Below are 18,246 nucleotides of genomic sequence, written 5' to 3' on the forward strand. Positions count from 1 at the left end.
AGATGGGAGCCTAATCACTTGAGCCACATCCATTTCCTGACAATGTTTATTTCTTATTCACTTTATATACAGTTGTGGCTTAGATGTGCTCTGCTCCCTGTGTCAGCTCATTTGGGAAACCAGGCTGTCAAAGCATCCTCTATTTAGAACATGCTAGTACCATGGTAGACGGAAAGAGTAAGAGAACTGGTAAAAACAGGTGATGGTTCTTAAAACATCTCCTTAGAGAAGCGGATGTGGTTCAAGCGATTGAGCTCCTGCCTGCCACATGGGAGGTCCTGGGTTTGGTTCGGTGCCTCCTGGAGAAGACGAGCAATATGCCTTCTGCAATAGGCAGGCATGGTGAGCTGATACAAGATGATGCAACAAGGAGACACAAAGAGAAAAGACACGAGAGATACACATAGCAGGGAACTGAAATGACTCAAGTGATTGAGCGCCTCTCTCCCACATGGGAGGTCCCAGGTTCGGTTCCTGGTGCTTCCTAAAGAGAAGACAAGCAGACACAGAGAGCACACAGGGAATGGACACAGAAAACAGACAGCAAACACTAACAACAAGGGGTGGGCGATAAATAAATAAAATCTTTAAGAACAAACACACATCTGCTTAGACATGTCATGTCTATCCATATGCTATTGGCCACAGCTAATCACATGGCCCTGGTCAACCACATATGTAACATCCCAGCAGGCCCAGGATCAGTACCCCATAAACAATGCGTCAGTGTTTTTCTACAGCAAATGTATCAGTGTGTACCCCAAATGCTAGAAATAACCTGGAAGTGAATGTTTGAGAACTAATACAATTTACCATACTATACTTAATCTTAAAGTTGTTTAATAAACCCTTGACTGAAATTTATATTAGACTTATAGCCATTTGCTGTTTTTGTGGAGTCTCTGGCCATATACTAAAAAGTTCTTCCATTTCATCAGGAATTTTATCTTTCCTTTTGAATTTCCATCAGTTGTAAGATGCAGCACCTTTTATATGGCTCTTTTTCCATACATAGCACAACACATCAAAATCAAGCATAAGTACAGCAACCCTACTGTAGTCTAAAGAATTTTGGCTGAGATGAAAACAAATGCCTTCAACCAGGGGAGGGTAAAGTTGATATTTTTTTCTGCAGTGGAGCATAACTGTGGAGTTATGTAATACATACTTTAGAGGAAACTTTGAATATATAACTTTTGACTATTTAAGGCAGTACATTTGATGTATATCAATAAATTACCCAGTATGGTAAATAATAAACAATTAAGTTGTGCTTGAGAATTTTAAATTCTGCTTTTGTTGTCTAGGAATCCAAGGCATTATAGAGGCATATCGGGCCTGCCTTCCTCAGATTAAACTCTATGGACCAACTAATTTTTCTCCAATCATAAATCATGTGGCCAGGTTTGCTGCTGCAGCCACACAACAACAGACAGCTTCTGTAAGTGTTCTGTAGGGCCAGGGAACAGGGAGAATGTGGATTGGTAGTTGCACCTAAGTGCCATTTTTTCTCCTTTTTATTTGTCTATCAAGATTCACATTTGGGTAAGAGGCAATGATATTCTCATCTTGGGTTGGAAATAACACTTGTTATCATTAAATTAGTGATCCTTAAAAACAAAACAACCCTTAAAGTCATTTGTTTTTATTCTGCCTTTGAATTAATTTTCTTAGGGTCTATAAAAAATAATGCCTACCATCTACTTCTTTGAAGTAGATATAAATTAAGGATTGTGGAGACTTACCACTTAATTTGCTAATGCAAGATTATTTATTGTACTAAAGAGGGTTGAATTAGCCAGCCATTGCCTACTGGACCTTGGATAGCAAATCTTTTAGCTTCAGTATACTCAACAGTAAAGTAGGTATAACTACCTCATACAGTTGCTGAAAGCGTTAGATAAGATAATTTGTATGACATGTACAGTGCCTGGGTAAACACATAGCAGATGTTAGCTACTGTTATAAATATGATTCCCATTTAAAACTTAAATGACTCCCAAAGATGGAATTTTGACGTTTTATAACATTTTCCTGCTCTCTGAAAAGGTTTATCAGAGATGAGAGAATTGAAACTCCCCCTCCCCAACCCTTACCATTTTTAAGAAAGTATATTTTTGTTTGGTAAATAATTGTGCTTCCATATTTGATCCTTTGAGGATGGAATTACCACTTGCTTCTTTGGTTGTCTCTTTGAAGTATTTGACGTATTTAATACTTCAATTAAAGTTTTTATTCCTGTGGTTACTGAGATTTTAATCTTTGGCATTTATATGCCAGAGGGGACTTGAGAAATGACTGATTTCCTCCCTGAATTTATGTCAACTCTATTTTGTGATCCGCTGTACTTTTAACAAATGTGTAATTTTTGTATGAGTAAATTTCCTTGTTATCAAAGTATCTTGCAATATTTTACACAGACAGTATCCTGGGAAGAAAAGATTGGCAAGAAAAATGAGAATGAAAGAGACTAAATTGCTCATCAAGCTAGAAATGTCATTAACCATTGCTTTTATTGTTTGGAATCTCTACCTGTCCAATGGACATAATTCCCCTTTTTCATCCCTTATCAGAACCAGTTGCTGTTGAATTAACAGAGCCTTTCTTTTTTGACAGCAATATTTTGTGCTCTTGATCATTACCGATGGTGTGATCACAGACCTCGATGAAACCAGACAAGCCATAGTTAATGCTGCCAAGCTGCCCATGTCCATCATCATTGTTGGCGTTGGAGGTGCAGACTTCAGTGCCATGGAGTTCCTGGATGGTGACGGTGGAAGCCTCCGATCCCCATCAGGGGAGGTAGCCATTAGAGATATTGTCCAGTTTGTGCCTTTCAGACAGTTCCAGAATGTGAGTATCACTCCTCCTTATTCTTGGTGCACAGTATGTATTTGAACACAAACCTTTCCTAGTTCACAACCAAACAATGCAATGGGTTTTCAGCGTTAGAGGATGTGTGAACTCTGTCCTTTTTCCATTTTAAGAATCCTGATAAGATTTGGCAGTTTTCCTTCAGTAATAGATAGTGTGTGCCTCTTGTAGTCTATATGATCAATGTTAGGAGCCACATTGTTGTGAAAATCTTAAGATATATTTATCTTTACCTTTGTAATAAAAACAAAAAAATGTTCACAAGTATATTCAGAATTTATCAAACTGGAAGATACATTGAAAATCTCCCAGGAGACTGTTTCCCCAATGGTAATACGTCATAAAACTCTAGTACAATATTGCAACCAGGAAACTGGCATTGATGTAGTCAAGATAAACATTTCCATTACCACAAGGATCCCTCACATTGCCTTTTAAGCCTTCATTTCTTCCTAAACCCTGGCAAGCACTAATTTGTTCTCTCTTCCTATAATTTATGTCATGGATTCATAAAGTATGTAACCTTTGGGGATTGGGTTTTTTTGTTTTTGTTTTTGTTTTTTTTCCCTTCACTCAACACAGTTCTCTGGAGAGTCATCAGATTGTGTTTGTTTAGATTTACCCACTGAAGGATATGTGATTTGTTTTCAGTTTTGAACTATTACAAATAAAGCTACTATAAATATGTGTGTACAGGTTTTTTTTTTAGATTTATTTATTTTATTTATTTTCCCCCTTCCCCTCTTCCTGCCTTGATGTTTTTGCTGCTTGTGTTGTCTTCTCTTATTTTCTGTCCTTTAGGGTTTACCAGGATTCAATCCTGGAGAACTCTGATGGGAAGAGAGGTTCCCTGTTAATTTTGCCACCTCAGTTCCTATTTCTGCTGTGCTTCACCTTGACTCTTCCCTTGTCTCTCTTCTTATGCGTCATCATCTTGCTGTGTGACTCATTTGCACCAGGCACTGGCTCACCATGAGGGCACTCATGTGGGCTCTCGTGCAGACACTGGCTCATCACACGGGCATTTGTGCGGGCACTGGCTTGCTGTGCAGGCATGCTTTCTCTTCTTTTTCACCAGGAGGCCCCAGGGATCGAACTCAGGTCCTCCCATGTGGTAGATAGAAGCGAAGCTCTATCACTTGAGCCATATCCTCTTCCCTGTGTGTAGTTTTTTGTGTTAACATAAGTTTTTATTTCTCTGGGATAAATGCCCAAGAGTGTAATTGTTGGGTCATATGAAAGTTGCATTTTTACTTTATAAAAAAACTGTCATACTTTTCTAGTACTTATTTTACATTCCCAATAGCAATGTATGAGTGATCTAGTTTCTCTGCATCCTTGCTAGCATTAGGTGTTACTATTTTTTGTTATCCATTCGTATAGGTGTATAGTGATAATTTATTGTGGTTTTAATTTATATTTCTCTAATGGTAAATTATGTTGAATATCTTTCACATGCTTTATGACCATCTGTATATATATTTTTTAAAAGATTTATTTATTTATTTAATTCTCCTCCTCCCCCGGTTGTCTGTTCTCTGTGTCTATTTGCTGTGGCTTGTTTCTTTGTCCGCTTCTGTTGTCGTCAGCGGCTGGAGAAGTGTGGGCGGCGCCATTCCTGGGCAGGCTGCACTTTCTTTCGCGCTGGGCGGCTCTCCTTACGGGGCGCATTCCTTGCACGTGGGGCTTCCCTACGCGGGGGACACTCCTGCGTGGCAGGGCACTCCTTGCGCGCATCAGCACTGCACATGGGCCGGCTCCACACGGGTCAAGGAGGCCTGGGGTTTGAACCGCGGACCTCCCATGTGGTAGACGGACGCCGTAACCACTGGGCCAAGTCCGTTTCCCTGTATATCCTTTTTGGTGAAATGTCTTTTCACCTCTTTTTCCCACTTGCTGATTGGATTGTTGGTTTTCACACTGTTGAGTTTTGAGACTTCTTTATATATTCTAGATACTTTGTTGAATATGTGGCTTATAAATATTATCTCCCAGTCTGTAGTTTATCTTTTCAACTCTTAACAGGGTTTTTCATAGGTAAAAGGTTTAATTTGATGAAGCCCAATTTATCAATTTTTTTAATTTTTTGGGTTATGTTTTTGGTGTCAAATCTAAGACCTCTTTCTCTATTCCTGTATCTGGAAGATCTTCTTCCTCCTTCCCCCCTTGTCTTCCTTCTCTTCTTTTTAAGTTTTATAGTTTTATAATTTACATTTTAAGTCTGTGATTCATTTTGAATTAATTTTCATATAAGATAGATCTGAGACTTAGTTTAAAGTTCTTTTTTTTTTTTTTTTGCCTCTGGATGTTCACTTGCTCCAGCATCATTTGTTGAAAGGCTATCTTTTTGCTGCTGAATTGCTTTTACAACTTAAAAGGAAATCATTTGGGCATATTTCTGTGGGTCTATGTCTGTCTTCTCTTTTCTATTAACTTTGATCTCTGTGCCTGCCCCTTCAACCAACACCATAGTCTTGATTTCTGTAACCATATAATAAGTCTTGAAATCAGGTGGCTGATTTCTCCTACTTTATTCTTTTTCAAGATTGCTTTAGATATTCTAGTCCTTTTACCTTACCATATAAGTTTTAGAATATTCTAGTCCTTATCTACAAAAATTCTTGCTGGGATTTTGGTAGGAATTATGTATAATTTCTGTATATCAATTTCAGGAGAATTGACATCTTTATTATGTTGAGCTTTATTATGCTGATCCATACTATGAATATAGTATGTATCTCCATTTATTTAGATCCTCCTTGATTTCTTTCTTAAGCATTTTATCGTTTTCAGCATACAATTCCTGCATGTTTTATTAGATTTATGTCTAAATTTTTTTTGAGGATATAATTGTATGTTTATCTAGTGTCCTGCAATTTTCCTGAAGTCACTCATTAGTTCTAGCAGTTCTTTTTGTAGATTACTTAATACTTTTTTATGTAGGTGATCATGTCATCTACAAATAAGGACAGTTTTATTTCTTCCTTTCCAACCTGTATACTTTTTTTTTTAAAAAGATTTATTTATTTCTTTCCCCTTCCCCCCCACCCCAGTTGTCTGTTCTGTGTGTCTATTTTGCTGCGTGTTCTTTGTCCGCTTCTGTTGTTGTCAGCGGCATGGGAATTTGTGCTTTCTTTTTGTTGCCTCATCTTGTGTCAGCTCTCCGTGTGTGCCGCACCATTCCTGGGCAGACTGCACTTTCTTTTGCACTGGGCAGCTCTCCTTACGGGGTGCACTCTTTGCGCATGGGGCTCCCCTACGCGGGGACACCCCTGCAGGGCAGGGTACTCCTTGCACACATCAGCACTGCGCATGGGCCAGCTGCACACGGGTCAAGGAGGCCCCGGGTTTGAACTGCGAACCTCCCGTATGGTAGACGGACGCTCTAACCACTGGGCCAAGTCCGCAGCTCCTAATCTGTATACCTTTTGTTACCTTTTCCTACCTAATTGCACTAACTAAAACTTCCAGCACTATGTTGAATAAGAGTGTGAAGAGCAGACGTTATTGGCTTGTTCCCAATTTTAAGGGAAAAGTAATCTTTTGCCATTGAGTATGATGTTAGCTGTAGGTATTCTTGATCATGATGAGGAAGTTTCCTTCTATTCCTAGTTTTCTGATATTTATTGTAATGGATGGGTGTTGGATTTTCTCAAATGCTTTTTCTGCATTGATGATATGAACATGTGATTTTTCTTTACCCTGTTTATATCATGTATTACACAGATTGATTTTCAAATATTGAACCAGCCTAGCATCCCTAGAATATACGCCATTTGGTCATGATGTATAGTTGTTTTTATATATTGCTCAATTCTATTTACTAATGTTTTGTTAAAGATTTTGTGTCCATATTCATAAGGTATATTGGTTTGTAGTTTTCTTTCTTGTACTGTCTTTGTCAGGTTTTGGTATCGAGGTAAATATTACTTCATAACATGAATTGGGAAATGTTGCCTGAAAATAAATAATGTGCAATTGATAGGTGGGAAGATTTCTTCTGTGAAACCACTTTGGCCTGGAGATTTCTTTTGTGGGAGTTTTAAAATTATGAATTAAATTTCTCTAGTGGTTATGGGGTTATTCAAATTACCTGTTTCATAGTGGATGAGTTGTGTTAGTTTGTATTGCTAAATATAGTGTTTATAGTTGTTTGTAGTATTCCTTTATTATCTTTTTGCTCTAGTGATATCCTCTGTTTCATTCCTCGTATTTGTTAACTTGTGTTTTTCTTTTTCTTTTTAAATTCTTACTAGAGGTTTGTCCATTTTATTGATCTTTGCAGAGAACCAGCTCTCTGCTTCATTGATTTTCTCTATTGATTTTTGTTTGTTTGTTTTCTTGCTTATCTTTATAATTTTCTTTTTGTTTGCTTTGGGTTAACTTGCTCTTTTTTAGGTTCTATTTTGTTTTATGTTTCTTTTTTTGATATGGGAGCTTCGGTTATTGATTTGAAAATTTTCCTCTTTTTTTTTTTTAAGGAAATACCAGGGATAGAACCCAGGACCTTGTACTTGGGAAGCAGGCACTCAACCACTTGCAACCACTGAGCTACATCTGCTCCCCAATAAGAGTTGTTTTTTCTCGTTTATTTTTAGGAGGTACTGGGGATCAAACCCAGGACCTCATACAAGGGAATCACTGAGGTACATCCACTCCCCCTAAGAGTTATTTTTGTTTGTTTTTAGGAGGTACTGGGGATTGAACCCAAGACCTCATACAAGGGAAGCAGACACTTAACCACTTGAGCTACATCTGCTTCCTCACAAATTTTGATATGTTGCATTTTTATTTTCATTCAGTTGAGTGTAAGTTTCTGTTTTCCTTGAGACTTCCTCTTTGACCTGTGGATTATTTAGATGTGTGTTGTTTAATTCCAAGTGTTTGCAGATTTTCCTGTTATCTTCATGTTGCTGATTTCTAGTTTGTGATTTCTAGTTTGATTCCATTGTTGAGTATATTATATGATTTCAATTCTTATAAAGTTGTTGAGGTTTGTTTTTGGCCTGGCATGTGGTCTTTCTTGGTTTATATTCTATGAGCACTTGGAAAGAATGTGTATTCTGCTATTGTAGGGTGGAGTTTTCTATACATGTCAATTAGATCCTATTGATTGATGGCATTGTTGAGTTCTTCTCGGTCTTGCTGATTTTCTCTGTAGTTCTGTCTGTTGAAAGAGGGATTTTGAAATCTTCAACTATAATTGTTGATTTGTCTAGTTCTCTTTTCACTTCTATCAATTTGCACTATTTATCTGGCAGCTCTTTTGTTTAGTGCATGCATATTTAGGATTATGTCTTGTATTTATTGCCCTTTTATCCTTATAATGTGTCTCTTCCTTGTCATTTTCTTTGTTCTGAGTTCTACCTAATCTCATATTAGTATAGCCACTCCTGTTTTCTTTTGATTAATGTTTGCAGGATATATCTTTTTCTATCTTTTTACTTTCAGCCTGCGTTTATTTTTTATATTTGAAGTGAGTTTCTTGTAGACAGCTTATAGTTAGGCCGTTTTTTATTTTTTTTTAAGAGGTACCAGGGATTGAACCTGGGACCTTGTACATGCGAAGCAGGCACTCAGCCACTGAGCTACACACTGCAGGGTCATATTTTTTAAACTTTTTATCTATCTATCTGTCTTCTGAGTTGTTTTTTTTTTAAGATTAATTTTTAACAATTTCTCCCCCTCATTACCCCCATTGTCTGTTCTCTCTGTCCATTCGCTGTGTGTTCTTCTGTGTCTGCTTGTATTTTCATCAGGCGGCTCCAGGAACGGATCCTGGGACCTTCCAGAGTAGGGGAGAGGTGATTATTCTCTTGTGCCACCTCAGCTTCCTGTTCTGCTTCGTCATCTTATTTTCTCTCCTCTGTGTCTCTTTTTATGTCATCTGCTGTGCCACCTCTCCACATCAGGTGGCACTCCTGCGTGGGGCAGCTTTCTCATGTGGGGTGGCATTCCCACACAGGGCAGCACTCCTGTGCTGGGTGGCATTTCCACATGGGCCGGCACTCTGCGTGGGCCAGCTTGACGAGGCCCTGGGCATCAAACCCTGGACCTCCTATATGGTAGATGGGAGCCTAGTTGGTTGAGCCACATCTGTTTCCCTGTCTCCTGAATATTTGAGAGCAGGTTGCACATATCATACTACTTGAACACATAATATTTTTGTATACATTTCCTGAAAACAATGATATTCACTTATGTAATCAGCTTAAGTGCAGTTATCAAGTTCAAGAAATTTAACATTGATATAAAGCTTGCATTCTGTATTCTAATTTTAATTATGTCCTAGTAATGTCCTTTTGAGTCTTTTTTCTTCCATTCTTAGATCCTATTCATATTATGTTTTTCATTTAATTGTCGTTATTTCTTTCCTCCCTTTCCCTCCCCTCCCTTCCTCTCCTGTCCTTCATTGTGGAAATATATATGCAACATAAATCTTCCCATCCCAGCCCCATCCAAGCATATCATTCTTTGGGATTAATCACATTCAGTGTCATAGTGCTGTCACCACATTCCATTACTAGAACTTTCACTTTACCCCAAATAGAAATTGTACACTCTTTGTATCAACTCCCCATAGCCCCTGTCCCCTATCCCTCATAACCTGTACTCTACTTTCTGTCTCCATTAGTTTGCATATTCTCTGATATTTTCTTTGTAGTACCAAAGGACTTAAACTTAATATTCTAAATCTGTAACAACCATTTGTTCTGATACCAACTTAAATTCATTAGCATACATAAACCATGTTCCTATATGCCTTTATCCCCCTACTTTAATGCTATTCTATATTTATACATTGAGTTCAAAACCATTGATTTATCATTGCATTTTATGTATTTGCTTTTTAGATTCTGTAGGAAGTAAAAGTAGAGTTGCAAATCAAAAATACAATAGTACTGGTATTTATATTTACCCATGGCATTATCTTTTCCCAGAAATCTTTATTTGCTCATGTGGCTTTAGTAAATTGTTTAGTGTCCTTTCCTTTCAACCTGCAGAATTTCCTTTAGCATTTCTTGTAGGATTGATATAAAGGTGATGACCTCCCTCAACTTTTATTTATCTGGAAATGTCTTAAACCCCTTCTCATTTTTGAAAGACAGTTTTGCCAGATATAGAATTCTTGATGGATAGTTTTTTGCTTTCAACACTTTACATATGTATTCCACTTTCTTCTTGCCTCTGTGGCTTCTGGTGAGAAATCATCACTTCATCTTATTGAGGATCTCTTGTATATGACATTCTGCTTCTCTCTTGTAGCTTTCAGTATTCTCTTTCAGACATTCAACAGTTTTATTATAACATGGTATGTTGTGTGTCTATTTGGGTTTACCCTGTTGGAAGTTCGTTGAACATCCTGGATATGTATATTCATGTCTTTTGTTATATTTGGGAAGTTTTCATCCATTATTTCATTGAAAATTCTCTCTCCCCTTTCTCTCTTTTGGGAATCCTGCAGTGTCCCACAAGTTCCTTAAGCTCTGTTCACTTTTCTTCATTCTTTCCTCTTTTTGCTCCTTAGAGAGATAGTTTCAGTTGTCATATTTTTAAGTTGAATGATTTTTCTCTCAGCCCCAAACTGCTATTGAATCCTGCTAGGGAATTTTTAATTTCTGTTACTGTTGTCTTCAGCTCTGTTAGGATCCTTTTAATTAATTTCCATCTCCCTCTTGTTATTCTGTTTATGTTCCTCTATCATTTTCTTTATTTCCTTTAGTGTTCTCCACATTTCCTTGAGCAAATTTAAGACCATTCTTAAAAAAGTCTGTGTCTAGAATGTCCCACATCTGATTCTTCTCATTGATAGTTTCTAGTGCTTTAAGTCTTTTCCTTTTCCTGGGCCTTCATTTTCTGTTTCTTTGTGTTTTATAATCTTTCATTGAAACATGAACATTCTGATAATGTATCACAGTGAATTTAGTCTCTGAGATGTCTGTACTTAAACTTGTACTCAGGCCACATTATGGTGGAGCTTTCCATGAATTCCTAACAAGAAAAGAAGGATAAAAAGAAAACACTTTCTCAGTCTTTGCAGATTGACCTGTGTGAGTCTCCTTCACACCTTATCCATGCAATGGGTTGTATGAGAATAGCTCTAGACTGAAACATAGGGACATCACTGATCTTTTCTGCACATGCCTTTTGTCTTGGTCATGCACATGTAGCCTTAGGAATTCTCCCCTTTACACAGATACAAGGGTCCTTTCTTCCTTAGTGAGTTTCCTCACAGTCCCCAGCATAGCATTGTATGTCCTCCAGCCCACAATTCCTTGCCCCAGGCAGCCACTTGATTGCTTTCTCACAGCATTCCATAAGAGAGCTCTCTGAGCCACCTTCTACATACAGGGCAAGTTTTATGACAGCAAGTCCCCCAGCCATGGCCAGACAGCATCATCCCAGTATGTGCACAGGAGTTACTCTGCTCCTTCTGAAACCAAGACCAGGGATCCACACAGAGAAACATAGAAAGGCTCAGGCTGAGCTGGTGCAGGGTAGGGCATAGGTCTGCCAAAAAGTGCCAGGGGACCCTTTTGGTTTTAAATGGACTTTTTCTTGATTTGGCACTTGCCCTCTTACTGAAATTCTTTAACTGTTTTCTGGAGCATTTGAATGTTTCTGCCAGTTCTTGCTGTTGTTCAAAGCTTTTGTGGGGAGACAGAGCTCTGTAACATCTTACTCTGCCACCTTGATTGGGGTGTGACCCCTGTATGTGTTTGTAAAATAGATTATCATCAAGTCCTTTCTTAAAAATCTATTTTCAAAAAAGATATGATCAATTCCTAGAAATAATAAGTCAATTCAGTAAGGTCACAAAACACAAAATCAGTTGTATTTCTGTATATTAGCTATGAACACAAAGAAACTGAAATTAAAAACACAATACCGGGAAGCGGATTTGGCCCAATGGATAGGGCGTCTGCCTACCACATGGGAGGTCCAAGGTTCAAACCCAGGGCCTCCTGAACCGTGTGATGAGCTGGCCCACGCGCAGTGCTGATGCACGCAAGAAGTGCCGTGCCCTATGTACGGGAGCCCCACGTGCATGCGCCCTGTAAGGAGAGCTGCCCAGTGCAGAAAAAGCATATCCTGTCCAGGAATGGTGCTGCACACACGGAGAGCTGACACCGCAAAATGACACAACAAAGAGAGACATAGATTCCGGGTGCCGCTGACAATACAAGCGGACACAGAAGAACACACAGCGAATGGACACAGAAAGCAGACAACTGGGGGTGGGGGAAGGGGAGAGAAATAAATTTAAAAAAAAACTTAAAAAAAAAAACCCAAAAAAACCCCACAATACCATTGATAGTCAGTTAATAAAAAAGTGATATACTTAAATATAAATCTAATAAACCACATAAAAGACCTTGTGTGCTGGAACAGATAATGTTCAACATCATTAGCCATTATGGAAATATAAAAACAATGATGAGAAGTCTTACATACCTATTAGAATAGCTAACATAAAAAAAATTGAAATAATGACACTACCAAATGCTGGTAAAAGTGAAGAGAAAGTGGATCACTCAGACTTGGTGGGAGTGTAAAATTGTATATCATATCCCCCACAAAAGATATATTCAAGTCTTTTTTTTTTTTTCATAAGTGGTATTTTTTATTTATTTATTTATTTTTTAATTATTTATTTATTATTATTTTTTTAAATTACATTATGAAAAATATGAGGTCACATTTAACCCCACCGCCCCCACCCCCACTCCCCCCACAGCAATACTCTCTCCCATCATCATGACACATCCATTGCACCTGGTAAGTTCATCTCTGAGCATCACTGCACCCCATAGTCAGTGGTCCACATCATAGCCTAGACTCTCTCACGTTCCATCCAGTGGGCCCTGGGGGGATCTATAATGTCCCGTAATTGTCCGTGAAGCACTATCCAGGACAACTCCACGTCCTGAAAACGCCTCCACATCTCATCTCTTCCTCCCGTTCCCCACACCCAGCAGCCACCATGGCTACCGTTCCCACACCCATTCCACATTTTCTCTGTGGACATTGGATTGGTTGTGTCCATTGCACATCTATGTCAAGTAAGGGCTTAGATTCCATATGGGTACTGGATGCACTCCTCCCGCTTCCAGTTGTAGACACTCTAGACTCCATGTTGTGGTGGTTGATCTTCTTCAACTCCATGTTATCAAGTCTTAATTAGTGTTCCTGTAGAAGGGAACTCATTTGTAAATAGAACTTTTGAAGATGTTATTATTTAAGGAGTATACTCATTTGTTTTGTTTTGTTTTTTTAGATTTATTCTTTATTTCTCTCCCTTTTCCCCCCATTGTCTTCTCTCTGTTCATTCGCTGTGTCCACTTGCATTCTTGTCCACAGCACTGGGAATTTGTGTCTCTTTTTGTTGTGTCATCTTGCTGCGTCAGCTTTGCATGTGTATGGCGCCATTCCTGGGCAGGCTGTGCTTTTCTCGTGCTGGGCAGCTCTCCTTGCAGGGCATACTCCTTGCATGTGGGGCTCCCCTACGTGGGGGACATCCCTGCGTGGCACAGCACTCCTTGCGCGCACCAGCACTGTGCGTGGGCCAGCTTCACACGGGTCAGGAGGCCCTGGGTTTGAACCCTGGACCTCCCATGTGGTAGGTGGATGCTCTATAAGGTGAGCCAAATCAGCTTCCCTGTACTCATTTGTGAATAGGATCTTTGAAGATCCAATTTAGATGAATCAGGGTGGACTTTAATCCATATGACTGGATCCTTAAAAGCAAAGAAAATTTGGACACTGTCACACAATAGAAGCTCAGAAGAAGCCAGAGAATGTGGCAGACTGTCATGTGAGGGAGGATTGCTGAAAACACATCATCAGAACACGCGGACTCCCAAGAGAGAGCATGGCTTATGAATGCCTTGATGTTGGATTTCTAGCCTCCAAAACTATGAGGAAATAAGTCCCAGCTGTTTAAGCCAACCCCTTTGTGCTGTTTGTCATAGCAGCCCTGGCAAACTAAGATACCACATGATCCAGCAGTTGCATTCCTGGTCATTTATCCAGAGAAATGAAAACATAAGAATGAGTATGTGAAAGTTTATGGCAACTTCATTTGTGTGAATTGTTAAACTGTGGTGCATCCATACCATTGTAATACTGCTCTGCAATGAAAAGGAAAGAACTATTGATACATTGAAACTTTGATGGATCTCAAGGGAATCATGCGGACTGAGAAATCCACTTTCAAAAGGTCACACTCTATATAATTCTATTTATATAACCATCTCAAAATGACAAAATTAAAGAGATGGAAAACAAGATTAGTGGTTGCCACGGGTTAGGGACTGGACTGGGGTAGGGGAGGGATGGCTGTGAGTATAAAGCAGTAACATTAGGGATTTCTTTGGCTGTGGAATCATTCTATATCTTGATTGTGGTGGAGGTTATATTAATCTACATGTGATAAAATTGCATAGAACTAAACACACACATACATATGCAAGTGCACAGTGAACCCTTAGTAAGGTCTATGGATTGTCATGATAGTTTCCTGATTTGGTATTGTACTCTAATTGTGTAAGTTCTTGCCTTTGGAGGAAACTGGATGAAGGGTATATGGGGCCTTCTCTGTACTATTTTTGCAACTCCCTATGACTCTCAAATTATTTCAAAATAAAAAGTTAAAAAAAGAAATAATACCAGGTGAGTGAAAAGCCTACATGTAAAAGTTAAGAACTGAAAAAATCATCAAATGCTAAAATGATGGCATCAAAAAAGGACTTGATAAATGTCAACAAGGGCATTAGCATTCATGAGTATCATTGGCTACTTTTCTTATTCCATGTGTCAATAACTGTTGCTAAGAAAAGATAGAAGCCTAGCAATTGGAAATTACTGTTTTTTTACTCACTAGTAATGTATTCATAGTCTGTTTTCTAAAACACCAGTAAAAATTGGTTGCTAATAGTCACTTTGATTTTGTTTTTCACAAGTCTCCAAAAGAAGCACTTGCTCAGTGTGTCTTGGCAGAGGTTCCCCAGCAGGTGGTGGGCTACTTCAACACATACAAACTCCTTCCTCCGAAGAAACCTGCTACAAAATAAGAAGAGGTGTGTGGCCATCTCAGCAGAATTCCTTTGTGCTGTGTGAAGCAGTGGATCCATCTCTCACCCCAAAGCATAAATGTGCCATTTTATATACTTTTACCCTCAGCATTTATGATGTAAACCTAGTTCTCCATGGAAGATATCTTTTCAGTGCATTCTTTTTATACTTTTGGGGGAAAGTGCAAGTTAATCTTTGCCAAATCAAGTCAGCAATTGCCAGTGATTTATAATAATTGCAGTGAGGTCAGTAGATTAGAAAGTCTGGGGAAAGCCAATTTTGTTGTTTACTTTCATATGATGAAAATGCTGTTCTTGAATGTCTATCAGTAGAAAGAATGAAAAATTGTTAGGATGATGTGATTAGCAAGTTTCTGAGATCTTTTGCCCTACGCAGTGTGTGTTTTGCAGGGCTGTGTCCATACTTGATTAAAAGAAGCTTCTTAATAAGCTTCTTCACCTTAATAAGATGATGCTGAATTTGTTCCTGTAACTTTGCATTCAGTGCTCTCCCATGGGGTAAAAAAACATCTTCACTTGCCCCTGAATTTTGCTGCAGTTTAGAAACTGCATGGTTTACAAAATAGCATGTACTTGCATAGGACTTCATAAAAAGTACTGATTGTGAGAAGGGAAGGCATTTATTCAATTTTTAAAATGTACAATCAATAAGTGAAAAGATCCTGATGTAAATCCTTTTCATTTGCCTTTCTGATTTTTATTCTCATTGTGGAATACTGTAAACATGATCAGATTTGAACTTCCTAATCAATAACTGTATGTGACATTCAGGATTCTGTAGAAGATGAGATGATAATTGTCCCCAATTTTACATTATTAGCTTATTTTAATTGGTGTTTATTAAAATGGTTTGGACTACTTTGTCCAGGAAACCAATGGGGACCAAACATAGAAGGGGAAATTCAGAATTCCATTTCCTTCTAAGTAATGAAAAACTTTACATATTGAAAAAGGCATTGTTTATATTTTTCTAGCTAAGATTCCGTATACTGATGTGTATAGAATCATTTAGACATTTTCTCCTTTTTATGTCACTTTTTTAGTATATGATTTTTAAACTCATGATACCGATTATGTTAGAATCACATTTTACATTTTAATGATGTGCCCAGAATGTAATGTATTAAACATAAGAGCTGTGGGACTCTGAAAAAAAAGTTTCCCAACTGTAACATTAGGATTGAGTGGATTTTATGTGCTTTTTTCTACCTGACTTTTATGCTTTAGAATATTCATTCTGCTTAGAGAACATGACATTTTCAGAATAGATTTGGTAACATTTTACTGAGGACTTCTGTGTGCTATGCATACCCATATACTGGTCTGTTATCTTTAACAATTTAACATTAAAAATGGTGTGTTTATTATATATCTTTGTATGTGTGCACCCGGCACCATGCTGACTTGCCTTTCAGAATTATTGCAAAACCTGTAACACAGCCCATGCTTCTTGTTCTCAGTGATGTTTAAAGGAAGTGAGCTCTCAACCACGAAAAGCTTTGGCTCCCCAGAAATGGCTCTTTGCCATGGTCGAGCTGCAGTTGCCTACCCCAAGTGAGCAGTTAATACCTTCCCACTTGGCCAGCTGGCCTCCAGGTATTTGCTGTTAACCTAAAGGTACCTAACTAGTAGTCCATTGCTCTGCTTTCTAGTGTGTCTCATTAGTTAGCAAGTCATTTTAATATTACCATTTAGGGGGAGAAGAAAGCTAATTATACTCCCAGTGGTGCGGGGCCTTACTTATCTGAGATGCCCTTTGTATGCTTGGAAACAGGATAGATCTGTTGCCATGGTTTTCAGAATCTTTCTTTTTAAACACAGGATGCCTTTTTTAAAAAAAAGTTATTCACACATTCTCATTGTATATTATAAAACAAATATTAAGTGGAGCTTCTCTTTCTGAGCAGAGGAAGTATCTAGAGCCCACTAACTGGGCCTTCTCACCCTCATTCCTAGTCCATCTCCTCGGTAGCATTTGTGTCACCTGCACAAGGCACTTGGGAACCACTAGTCATGAGTATTCATTGTTTTCATTGGCAAATAACAGTACTTCTAGTACCACTGTCACCTTGATTTGGTTTTCTTGATCTTGTATTCTGGTTTTACCAGAATTATTGCCTTTAAATGTTATTTGTCCTTATTGATTAGGTTCATCAGTGATGCTGTTATTCAGAAGAAGTACGATTCCAGAAAATTAGGGTAATTGGTACCTTTTTGCAATTTTGAATTACAGCATTTATAACTTCTAAATGATAATTTTATAAAATTCTCATAATTTCAACACTGCATCTCCTCACACACTGATTTAATATTGTTTTATATTAAAATAGTCCTTCCTTCTTTTGTGCCACTCGTCATTGAAGTGCCATTAGTTCTCAAAATAATTTAGAAAAAAAGGAAAACCAAATTGACTTTCACATCTTATGTGATCAGATAAGTTCTAAATGAACATTGGAGTCACAGCACCCTGGATAGATGTAATATTTCTCACATATGCTTGTACTAAGTTTTCTCTGAGAAAATAGTATACCAACTAGCCTCATCATGTCACCTTGTGATTAGAATTCAGAATTGAAATGTTAAGAGCCTAAAAATTTAAAGTCAGACCAGGGATTCACAACTGTTCACTTTGGTAGTGCCTTAGGCATACTTCCAAAGTAAATTCAGGACCCCATTGCTGCTTTTACTATCTTTTGACATACTTTGCTTTTTTCATTTTATAAATTTTCAGAAAAGCAATCTTCAGTAAATCTCTTCTTATCTCCTTATGTGTGTGGTTGATAGTCACGATAGTGACACATGAGGTAAGCCAGAAGTTCGATTGCAATTCTGAGAGAATATTTTGTGCTTTTATGGATGTCATACTTGATAATAAATATGTAAGTTACTGGTATATGAATTGATGTTAAATGTGTCTTCGATTTGAATTTCTTTGAATAAAGTTATTCCTGATGTGATAGAGTAGTGTCTTGTTTTCATTTCTCTTTCTTCATATGTTTTCAAAACCTATAGAAAATTAAGAAATAAAGTGAATATGATGTTTTAGGTGGCCTAAATTCCATATTTTCCTGAATTAAAGAACTTGTTTTTTTTTTGTTGTTGTTATTTACTTACTCATCCAAAAGACTGAATGAATTCGAGATACTTTTCTGAGTGAAACAGGGCAAGAATCTTGGCTTATAGCCATGGTCTGAGAAATATGGTGCTCACATTTTATTAATTGGTTTAAAGAGGACTGTCTAAGTTTGTTTTTGTATTGCTTCTGTTATGTTCTGGT

At 38.0% G+C, this 18,246-nt stretch overlaps 1 protein-coding gene across 2 annotated transcripts in view; it reads left to right on the forward strand.

The window, feature by feature from the left end:
• CPNE3 (copine 3) overlaps positions 1 to 17,926 on the forward strand; it is a 72,361-nt gene extending 54,435 nt beyond the window's left edge. For both annotated transcript variants that reach the window (XM_058275694.2, XM_058275693.2), the window contains exons 14-16: positions 1,308 to 1,441; positions 2,617 to 2,853; positions 14,838 to 17,926. In XM_058275694.2, coding sequence (XP_058131677.1) covers positions 1,308 to 1,441; positions 2,617 to 2,853; positions 14,838 to 14,948 — 482 coding nt within the window. In that variant the 3' untranslated portion in view covers positions 14,949 to 17,926. The remainder of the gene's footprint in view (positions 1 to 1,307; positions 1,442 to 2,616; positions 2,854 to 14,837) is intronic.
• The last annotated feature ends 320 nt before the right edge of the window (positions 17,927 to 18,246 follow it).

The sequence above is a fragment of the Dasypus novemcinctus genome, chromosome 14 (genome assembly GCF_030445035.2).
Source record: "Dasypus novemcinctus isolate mDasNov1 chromosome 14, mDasNov1.1.hap2, whole genome shotgun sequence".
Classification (NCBI taxonomy): Eukaryota; Metazoa; Chordata; class Mammalia; order Cingulata; family Dasypodidae; genus Dasypus; species Dasypus novemcinctus.